At 36.3% G+C, this 12,049-nt stretch overlaps 1 protein-coding gene across 1 annotated transcript in view; it reads left to right on the top strand.

The window, feature by feature from the left end:
* The window catches only part of LOC149153276 (malonyl-CoA decarboxylase family protein), a 440,473-nt gene that overhangs the window by 315,288 nt on the left and 113,136 nt on the right, over positions 1 to 12,049 (top strand). The window contains exon 11 of the mRNA XM_089439676.1: positions 11,544 to 11,728. Within this exon, the coding sequence (XP_089295802.1) occupies positions 11,544 to 11,728 (185 nt within the window). The remainder of the gene's footprint in view (positions 1 to 11,543; positions 11,729 to 12,049) is intronic.

The following is a 12,049-nucleotide window of genomic DNA, read 5'->3' as shown; positions in this document are numbered from 1 at the left end:
TTTCTTCACTTTTCCTCTAACCAAATCTGGGACTTTGTTCTTTTCAAGAATGAGATCAATTCTTTTCTTCCATGACCTATAATTTGATGCTTCTTCTAATTTGTTCTCTCCCTTTATTGTGTTAGACATTGTCTTTGAAGGTAGTAAGCTTCTTTCCTTATAAGATCTCCTTATATGATCCCTTGCTCAACCTTTTGAGGTTTCTTAGACTCCTTTCAGTAGATCCTCAAACTGCCTTTTTCCTTCTTCACCTTAGCTTTGATACCATGTTAGAAAATCAGAAAGGTAGAAATATTTTATTTATATAGATAATTACTTGTGACTTTCTTATTTTTATGTTCTTCTTTTATCTTTTAGTTCATCAAGCATTTACCAAAACATTAACAGAAAGATCATAGACACTAGATATAGATGGATAGCCAGAGAAAAACCCTATATAGGGGAAAACCTAGTCAACAACATTTTTTTAATAAATTCTTGAGATAATCCAAGACTCTTGACTTAGATACAGACTTCCTCCACACCAAGTCAGAGCTTTCTTCCTTCTTGTAGACGATAACCCTTCAGCAACAAGTTCGACCTAGCAGTAACAACTTGCAGCAGGAACTTCGACCCAACAATTGTAGTAGCAACAACAACAACAACTTGACTTGACAAGAGAGACTTCGATCTCCTAGAGGAATCCACACGAGAGAGAGATAGATAGCTCAAAATTTCAATCTTTCCTTTTTCTTCCTTCTTCTCCAACTTCACACTCCTTTTAGCCTTCTTTTCTTACTTCGCACTTTTCCAACTCTTTCTTCTGGATATCGAACTTTTGTGTGAGAGAGTGAGTGATCCAAATTAATTCGAACTACTTGTATATATAGGCTTTTGGTGAGGTCGAATTACCCAAATTGAGGCCGACTTGGTGTGGAGGGGACAAATAGCCTATTTGACTCAATATTAATTCTTTTTACATGATTCAAAAGCCCAAGAAGTGACTCTTTTAATGGACAATGACTCAGAATAAATCCTAGAAGTCATCAATGGTGACTTTGACCTAAAACATGATGACCCAAGCATGAAACCCATGCTTTAATAAGTCATAATAATAATACTAATAAGAATAGTATTAATAATATATTTTTAATTCTTTTGATAGATACCTTTCATTGCGACTCAAATCCATTTTATGAAGACCGAACCTAGTTGCATTCTTCAACACCATCTAGGGCGGCAATTTTGTGTCAATTGAAACCAGTGTGCGGGTATTGCCTGAAACCTTGCTGCTTGAACTCCCTTGAGCCAAAGCTAGACCAAGGAAGTGTCACATAACAAGATTCCCTTCAATGGTTGCCTCTTCCCTTTTTATAAGACTTGAGTGAGTCTTCTAAAACTCCTAATATTTTATTAATGAGTAACATGTTTGCCACCTTTTTACTCTTTTGCCAACTTTTTACAAAAAACAACGGCAAGACGAAAATTTGCAAAACTCTTCAACTCCCTTAGGAAAATTTCCCTTCTTGCTAGCCCAGGGAGACAATTAGGCCAACAAGAATAATGTCTTGGTTCTCAAAATGGTGGGGACATCACAGTCCTCCCTGCCCAAAATTGCCTATCCTCAAGCAATTTGAGACTTGGATGTTGCAATATCTTCTCCCCTTCCCACATTGCATCCTTTGAGGGTAGATCTTTCCACCACACAAGATATTCTCTGATGATTCTACTCCTTAATCTTCTCTCCCTCACCTCTAGTATCTCCTCAAGAATTAGTACTAAATGCCCTTCTTCATCCAAGTGAGGTAACTTGGATGAACTAACTATTGTTCAACTGCTTTCTTCAAGCAAGACATATGGAAAATATTATGTATCTTGCTTCCTTATGGGAGCTCCAACTCATAGGCTGCTTCTCCTACTCTCTTGTTGACCCTATATGGCGCATAAAACCATGGCTTTAGCTTTTTTGTGCCCTTGTGCTTGAGGGAAGACTGCATGTATGGTTACAGGTGTAAGTACACTATGTCTCCTACCTTAAAACTCCTTTCAACCTGATGCCAATTAACATATAACTTCTGCCGGTTTTGGGATGTGTGAAGGTTATCCTTGAGTGCCTTAAGGATATCTTGGCACTTCGGGACCCAATCTTTGGCCATTGGAGCTTGACTATCTCCAAATAGTATGTTTGCAAATGATAATGCATCATAGCCATATAGCGCCCTGAAGGGTGACATCTCGATCGACATGTGGTATGTGGTATTGTAGCAATACTCGCCCAAGTGTAGCCACTTCACCCATGCCCATTGCTGCCCCAATACATAATTTCTCAAGTACCCCTCCAACCACTACATCTTGATAAGAGCTTCAACAATCAAGCCCGTGCCTTGATTTGCTATTGTTTTAATATCAGATTTAATAACTTTAAAATTAAAACTAAGCTAACCCTTCTGACTAAAATTAAAATGAATCTGTAGCTTTTACCAGCTAATTCTTTGTTGTTCTTTGCAGTGATGCATCTTGTTTCATACAAAAAGGAAAGTAGTAAATATTGTAACGAGTGTCTCATCAATAGTCACTTTTTTAATATGATATTGTAGAGTATGTCTAAGTGAAAATCTTGATATGGGTCTACGCCCTCATCATTTGCATATTGTGACTCTACATCATGAATAAACGATGGGGAACCAAGAATGTTGAAAATTGTAGCAGAAGTTGAAACTAGTTGTGTAGCATCCTCAAGTAGGTTGAGGTAAGTGATGGCATTCACTCTCATGTTTAAGTTAGATAGCTCAAGTTTCACATTCTAAAAGCCTAAAGATAATATGGAGAAACAATGACTTAAAATTTAGGTCCCATGGATATAATTTTTAAAAAATATTAATAGCCTTATAGTTATATATTATAGTTTGAACTATTATATGTTATATAATATTTTTTGTAACTATTTTTTCATATATATATATAGTGTTGAAAATTGACAGCTTTGGGATGAATTTCCTTGAATAAAATTTCATTTCCAACCTTTCTAAAGTGAATTTCTAAAAATAGAAAGTCATGTCTATCTTTGCAACCATGACTTTCCAAAAATAATAAATCACTTTTCGTCAATTTGTAATCATATATATATGATGGAAAATCACTTAACTTGTCCTTAATCAATCTCAATTGTTTAATTTTCAACTTAATCATCAATATTATTATTATTATTACTACGATTGCCTTTATGATATTATTATATTATTATTAAAAAGAAATTCAAGTCTCTCAATCATGTCATATGTAACTCCCCTCAATTAATGCATATGTTACTCTCTCTCTCTCTCTCTCTCTTAATGGATTCATTCCTTTCTCTCTTTAATGCTCTTACGCACTTCTTACACTCTTACACAATTTGGTGACTCGTCATAAAAAGATTCCTCTTACACCTCTTTAATGCATGTTGTCGCACAGATTGTCACGACAATGCTCAGACTGGGGGCTGTCACCCTGATCCCCGATCCCTTCGTTTAAGCCGTCTCCCGAGGCTAAGGGGGGTAGACCCTATGGGATGAATGAAGACCAACTGTGGACCAGTTGGGTTGGGAGACAAAGCAAGGAAAATTAGCACCTGATTGATTTTAGAAATTAATGGACCAGTGCCTTATGGAGTTAATGATTAAATGATTATTTATTAGATATTGCAGAAATATAAACCATGTAAAACAATCATTTATCATCAAATAACCCAAGCGATACAAGCTATTCAATAAACTCGATGCTTTAATAGAGATCCAACAATTAAATTTCTAAAGATTTAATACATTAAACAAGCATACAATTTAAATACTAATGAATTACCACTTTCATATAGCTAATCTTCAAATAAACATTTAAGTGCATTTAGCTATAGACAAGTGGAACATAGAGGCCACAAAAATGAATTTTCAATTTTTAATTAAGCTTTTCAATTTTTTATTTTTTATTTATTTATTTTATATATTTTTAAATAAAAAAACAAAATTAAACTAAAGAAAACTAAATAAAACTCAAAATTATTAAAATTTAACCCTAAAATCAAATAAATCTAAAAATCAAAGCAAAAAAATGAAAATCTAAAATTTATAACTTTTTTTTTTTTTTTTTATTTATATAATTTTATATATTTTTTTTATGAATAAAACAAACTAAAATTAAAATCTAAACTAAAGCCTAACTATACAGAATCTAAACTAAATAAAACGCAAAGCTAACACCTAATAGTATCAAATATATTACAAAAAATGAAAATCGATTTTTATTTTATATATTTTTTATGATTTATTATTTTTTTATTATTTTATTTTTTATGAAATTGTAAAGTTCTGAATTTAAAATCAAAATAAAATAAAACTAAAATCTAACTAAAATCTAACTAAAGTAAAAATTAAAATCTAATATGAACAAAGAAAGTACGCTAAATTAAAATCTCAGATACGTTCTAATCTATACTAACTTTTACCCACGCATAAAAAAATGGTGATCGTATTGTGTGTGTACAGGAGGAACGCAGGTCTTCGACAGCAACAAAATGGAGCTCTGGCGTTCGAAGGTGAGCAGCAAGTGAAAGAGAAATGCACGCAGGGAGCTGTGGCAACGTTTTGTGGCAGAAGTATGGTGCTGCATTTTGATTTTTTTTTTTTTTTGCTTTGCAGGAGAATACGAAGGTGGCTGGCATCTAAATTTTGCAGAAAGGAGCTCATATGGCAGCGGAATAAGAGATGGGGGCTACATGGATGAGCAGGAAGCGTACAGGAGTGGTACGCATAGGAAGAGGGGATATGGATAGGGTATTGATGAGATGGCTGTAGGCTAGGTTGCACGAAACGGGGAAACAAAAATGAGTTTCCGAAATGGGAGGCGATACAAAACGCGACCTCCCCAAATTTTGGAAATGGGGAAACGCGAATATATATATATATATATATATATATGCAATCATAAAGCATTAATGATACATTATAATTTATTACATTTAAACATTAAGATTAAATTTACATCACATTTACTCATGAATGATCACATAATGAAAATAAAAATATAGGAAAATCCAAAAGCAACCTTTATTATATATCCAAGGACAAAATCTCAAAATCAGCCTTTATTTATATTAATATATGAGGCTGCAAGTACAATAAAGACTATAAGGCTGCAAGAACTATAGAGACAAAAGACTAATCCTCATCATAACAATCCTCATCAAAAATAGAAGCAGCACAATGCTCAACAGTGGATGATGGTGTTGAAGAAGATGATGCACCAATTCCACTTCCAAACTCGGCCTCAATATTCAGGGCAACAAGAGAGAGCTCCAAATCAGGATTTTCTGCATCCACATCCCATTCTTTAGAATGACCACTGTTGTATTCTGGACCCCTATGAGATGCAAGGCAAAGGTTGGAGTGCACATAAACAAGATCCTCTGCCTTTTGTGAGCCCAACCTATTGCGCTTCACAGATGAATAAAACCTCAAGTGCTCCAATTCCTTTTTGCTGATGAAGAGCTTGCCACTTGTGAAAGAATACGAATGGCAAGGTTTTGCAAATGTAGACCATTTGCTCCATGACAAATCCACCACCTAATTGGATTCATGGTGCTTCTCTCCTCCAAAGCTGATATATCTGCATAATCATCTATTCCTGCAGCAAAACTAGCAAATTCCTCCTTTACCTCCCTGTGTAGATGAGAAGGAAACATTCTCATAAGGGCTTTTTTCACCCCATTAGCCACCTCTCTATCCTTATGGGGTGCCTTCCTCTTCCCATTGCTTTGAGCAATAAGCTCCTCATCATAAAATTTGGGGTTCAAAGCATGTGCTAAAGTGTGCAATGGAGTGTTGAAATTGTTCCACCTATCAACAATGATTTTCTTGATCAAACCAGCAAAATGATCATCAACAAACAAAAGTTGTGGAGACTCTTGCGAAATGATTTCCATAGTTTTCTCAACCATGGAATCCATGCCATCATATACCTCTCCCAAGAAAGGTTGGTTAGTGTCAGCACTTCGGAGAAGCTCAAATGCAGGGGTTGTGAACTTTAGCAAGAAATCTACCTTGCTCCACCAATCCTCATCAAGGCACAATCTACACACCATAGATCCCCGCTCTGAATCTGCTTGTCTCCACTCAATCCAAAGTTGACTCACCACCATAGAAACTAATGCATGCTTAACCTCAACAAGGCAGCACAACATCAGGAAGTTTGAGGCATATCTTGTCTCAGCAACTTTTAACAACTCCATTTTGGAGTACTCTCGAAATATGGCCTGAGATTGGTGGTGGTTGGTGATGAATTTGACAATCTCCCTTGCTTCCTCTGTGAGTTCCTTTATCCAGGAAACTTTGTTGTCGATCTCCTCTAAGATTAGATTCAGATTATGGACAATGCATGGTGTCCAAAAGATGTGGTCATACCTCCCCTCAATAATTAAACTCGCAGCTTTGCAAACTGCTGCATTATCCATGATAACTTGCACCACCTTGTTAGGCCCTATTTGTTCAATAGCTTTTATAATAACATCAGCAATGAATTGTGCATCTTTCACCTCTCCTGAGCAGTCTTCTGCCTTGATAAACATTTCTCCTTTGGGGGAAGTGGCAATGATATTTATCAATGGTCTGCGCCTTATATCTGTCCAACCATCTGAGACTATGGTAACCCCAGAGCTACTCCAGGAAGAACGAATTGGAGCTAAAATTTCCTCCACAAGGTCCTTCTCATATTTGAGAAGCTGGGTTCTGACTTTCTCATAGTTGGGCCCCTTATACCCTTGAGGAGCTTTGTTAACTACCCTTATCATATCTTGCCAGTAAGAGAGAAAACAACATTGAATGGGATACCACATGCATAAATGCACCTAGCCACTCTGGAATCGGTTTCTTCTCTTGCTTGCACATTCACCAATCTAGCAATTCTGCTATCCTGAACTGAAGGGGATGCCCCTAGGCCTCTGGTATTTTTGGATGCTGGTTGTTCATGTTGTTGAATGGTACCGACTCTCCTCTTTCTTGATTTAGCTACAACCCTTGGCTCAATGTTAGATGGAGCTTGAGTAAGGTCATCATGCCTTCTCTTAGTACCATCCGCCTCATCTTGCTCTCTTTGATATGCCCTCCTTGCCAATGGATCTGCTGTTTTTATGCAACCTGAAATCCCCTGTCCTTCTCCATGCAATAGATGTGCCTTCACTCTTGGGTAGGAGCCCTTGTACGAATTATTGCAAAGATTGCATTGCCATTCCCATGAGCCACCACCTTCACATCTTTGAAGCTTCGTCACATGCCTCCAAAGAGGATAATATTCAGCCCTTGGGTTGGCCCTAGGGCTTGAACTTGCAGCTGCACTTTGGCTGGAAGCCATTGCTGCAAAAATAAATTAAAAAAACAAATCTGTAAATAAAAAACGTTTTTCATATTTTTGGCAGCATAAACCCTAGAAAAATTGAAGAAATAGTAGGAAAAAACTAACAAAATGAATGTGGCTTACCCAAATTAATTTTCTGTAGCTGAAACTACCCTAAAATGCCAGAAAAGAGGAGAAATATGGCTGTAGCTGAGCCAAATCTGCTGCAAAAATAAATTAAAAAAACAAATCTATAAATAAAAAACGTTTTTCATATTTTTGGCAGCATAAACCCTAGAAAAATTGAAGAAATAGTAGGAAAAAACTAACAAAATGAATGTTGCTTACCCAAATTAATTTTCTGTAGCTGAAGCTACCCCAAAATGCCAGAAAAGAGAAGAGAAATATGGCTGTAGCTGAGCCAAATCTGCTGCTACTGAAATCTCTTTCTCTTGCTGTTGAAATCTCTTGCTCCTGCTGCTGAAATCTACTTTGCTCACTGCTCAAAACACCCTAGCTGAAACAACTGCCAGTCTCCAAGAGAAATGACTTGTTGAATAGTGTGATGAGAGAATGAGACAAACTTCTCTTTTATAAGTTTAGATAGGCTTCTAGAAGTCACTAGATAACCCTAAAAAAAAATAAAAAACAAATTAAAAAAAAACACAAGCTAATTGGGAAACGTGGGCCGTACGGCCGTGAAACACGTTTCCGGTCATCTTGGCCATGTTTCCGTTTCGAGAAACATGGCAGTACGGCCGGAAACGCGTTTCACGGCCGTACCAAACGCGTTTCCGCGTTTTGTCCCAGTTTCTGTACGGAAACGGACCTGCCTACCACGTTTCCTGCAACATAGGCTACAGGTTGATGATGCGTAGGATGGACGTGGGCTGAGGACGTTGGAGTAGCAACACGCAGGCAATGACATAGCAAGGGTTTCGAAGAACATCGATGAGAGAAGTTGCAATCTGCGTGAGAGTGATTAGACGCAGATCTGGAGCTGTGGAGATCACGCATAGATGAGCCAGGTTAAGCAGCGAGGAAGGGAGAAACACGTGGGTAGGCAGAGCGAAGAGTATGGTTGCGTGGGATTTTTGGTAGCAGATGATGAATGCATGGAAGATATGGGAGCTGTGGAATGGAGTGGAGTGAGATTGCTAGCTGCGGAATGGAGTGAGATGGCCAACATGGGCAGAAATAATGGATGCCATGAGATTTTGCAGCGTGGGAATTTTACACAGCCTACTTAAAAAATTTCAAAATTTTTCTCCAAAAAACACAATGAAACCCCAAGTAGCAGAACTGTACACCTGCCAAAAACTGGTTTTGAAACAAATATTCTTGCTAGAGCTAATCTTGAGGCCAGATCTTACCCTCCAGGGCCTAGATCTAGCGTCAAACAAAAATTTCTTCTCAGACCTACAACCTGCAATGGCAAAAATAGAACACCGAGAAGTAAAATGTGCAAGAAACAAAACTGAAAGCCCTAAAACCAACTAAAAATTTACAATATTTATAGATTTTCGACTCTTAAGCAGCTAGATTTGTCAATAATCCATAGTAATATTTTCAGAATTTAAATTTAATGTGAGATACTTCAGAAAAACCTTCATGCATTCATAAAAAAAAAATCAAATGATAACCCCAGGATCAAAACTGGCTGGGCTCTTTCAGAAAACGCAATCCGGGAGTTGGCTGGTTCAGCCGAGAACTTCCCCTAATGCCCGATAAACTCAAAAATAATATTTCTTGTACAGCTTAAAATCAACCATTAACATAGAGGGAGAAAACAATAGTGAAATCCAGATCAAATGGAGATACCTGCCATTATATTTCAGAATCTAAACTATCATTCAAACTCCAGAGATCAGACAAGATACCTGTGCCTGAATCAATCTTCATCAAGCTATTATTAATGACTAAAAATAAAATTATGCAGAAAAATAAAACATCTTACAGCATTTCTAGAAGAGTAACACTAGCAAGATTTCAACCCCAAAGTCTTTCTTTATTGCACAAAAAACGACTACAAGAGAGCTTTCTTTAGCACACAATTCTAAGATCGAATCTGATCTCAAATGACCCCTAACACCCTATTTAAAGGAAAATTTCCCAATGGCTAGTTCGAGTGATCCATGTCAAACTAGTCTCGACCGTTGATGAGAATCAAAATCTCTTTTAATCTCATCTGTCGAAATTTTAAATGCATTTTAATATATTAAAAAATTAAAACCCTGCATTTATTTCCTCAAAACTTTGATTTTTTTTTATTTTATTTTATTTTTCAAATTTATTATTTTTAATTATTTTTAGTTTTTATTTATTTATTTTTTTAATTTTATTATTTATATATATTTTTATTATTTATTATTTTTTATTTTTGGATCCTCGAACCTAGCTTTTGGAAAAATCACCTAGGACCTAGGACTTAGGACTTATGAGGGGATAAAACATTTTCTAACCCTCAAGACACTTTACATCATGACTTTTACAATTTTACATCTCAAGGGGGAAAACCCATTTGACATAGACCCTCATAGACCACCTAGTTCTGCGACACAACTATAATCTAGCAGATCAAGCAATTTGTAATAACCTAACCAAATAGTTAGAATTTTTTCCAAAGTACTTTTACATAGACTTGAAGCACACTAGGATTCTCCTAAGATTCTAATGACAAAATCCATTCTGGCTTTGGGGTTAGGCTGAAGGAAAACTCTGTCGATCATGGGTCAGTGAGACAAAAAACCTTCCGGAACGTAGATTATCACTAGAAAATTAGGTTTGCCTAGGCAATTTACATACATGACTTAGATCTGCTAAGATTATTTACAATTTACACATGCAGATTAGGTTTACAACACAACATGATCGGGCTGATGATGACAATCGAATGGCACGGACACATCGCTCAAGCGCTATCCCTTTTGCGAAAAAAGGGGGTGTACTGTTATGGGTAGTTGACACATAGTGGTCAACAATGCATAAGTTACACTTCTCTCCTAAATGCATAAGTTACACTCCTCTCCTTTATGGCATAAGTTACACTCCTATTTTGGCATATGTAACTCCTCCTCAAGGCATAGGAGTTACTCCCTCATGAATTTGACCTCCTTGCTCTTCCTATATATTTGTGCCTCTCATCCTCACTTGACACACTTACTTGTGCTTGTGAGAGGAAAATTCGAACTTGAGAAAGAGAGAGTTGGAGAGTCTAGAGGAAGATTGAGAGAGAGAGAGAGAGTCTTGAAGAGCAAGAGCAGATCTTGGAGAGCCAAAGTGATTCAGTGTTTGCATCAGCCACTGCTATCAGAGATCTTCTTCAGATTTGGGTGAACTTCTTCATTCTCTCATTGTACTTTGTATCTCTGCTGAACAATTGATTTCTAATAGAAGAAGAATTTGGTTGGGTTTTCCCCTTGTGGGTTTTGCTCTGGTCATTGGCCTAACTTCTCTGTGTCTCATTGAGTTCTTGACTGTCTTCCATTATGCATATGGTTTATATATGGTTTATGTTCTATCTAAAATTACTTAACCTATTTTGAAGCATAAAGAAGTTTTGGATTTAAGTGATTGTAACAACATAGAGCATCAAAATTTCAACATATATGGTTCTTCATTTCCAAATTTTTTAGGGTCCACGTTCCCAATGCATATCTGTTTTAGAAACTCATATCCGATTCCCCATATTGTGCAGCTTGGAAACCATGTCTCATACCAAATTCCTTACAACTACTTTATAATCAAGACATGACGTAATTCTTAATATTCTTAATGACTTTTGACTTAAATTATTAAATCAGTTTATTGGAATGTCTTTATTATACTCGTAATGCTAGAGTATATGACCACCATTTAATAATGAAATGATCTAACAGGCAATAAATCTGTGAACAAAGAATAGTAGACAAGAAAAGGAGTTAATCTTATATAGACCAAATCCTATTCCAGCCTACTTTATGAGTTGTGACCAGAAACAAATTGTCCTTGTTTCATGAACTTAATAACTCTATAAAATTCCTTGATGGTTTTCTTATTTGGTGCTTTTATCTCATCTTTTTATGGCTTTAAGCACCCAATGAAAGGTTGTATAATTGATAACTTCTTATTCTGATAACGGTGAAACTGGTTTTTTCTTATTCTGTAAAACTGATGTAGCCTGTCTGTGCCAGTCTGATCTTAGCTTTTACTTTCTCCTTGTGCAGATGTTTGCCACACTTAGCCCTATCCCTGGGTTCATGCAGTGGCTCTTGTCAAAGCTAGCATCTCAATCAAAGCTTGCTCAATCTTCTTCCAAAAGTGGTACAGATTATGAGGAAGCTTTGGCTTCTGCACTTAGAGAGAATTTACTTCTCCCAGAAGAGGAGAAAGCAATTATTGAAGCAACTATGTAAGATTACAATCCCTTTACCCAGATTCTTATCCATTATTCAAGAATTAATAATTGGTTGTGGGGAAAGAACAATCTTTAGTTTGGATCAGATAGCACTAAAAACAAGTGAAACAATTCTTGATATATGTTCCTTAATAGATCCTGACATCACAAATCAGTTTCTAGGAGTGGCGTTTTTCAAATTTATTGTCACTTGCAGCAATATCACAAGATATGTCACTTTTCAATATTGCATTATTTGAAACAATATACAAAACATTCTCTGGAAAGTCAATACTGATGATCTCGAGTCAGACTAGGTCCTTATAGAATGAATAA

This window comes from Pinus tabuliformis, chromosome 9, assembly GCF_031772625.1.
Source record: "Pinus tabuliformis cultivar Carrire ecotype Pingquan chromosome 9, CPIR1, whole genome shotgun sequence".
Taxonomy (NCBI): Eukaryota; Viridiplantae; Streptophyta; class Pinopsida; order Pinales; family Pinaceae; genus Pinus; species Pinus tabuliformis.
The sequence above is the reverse complement of the archived record's forward strand: the minus strand, read 5'-3'. Positions and strand labels throughout refer to the sequence as shown.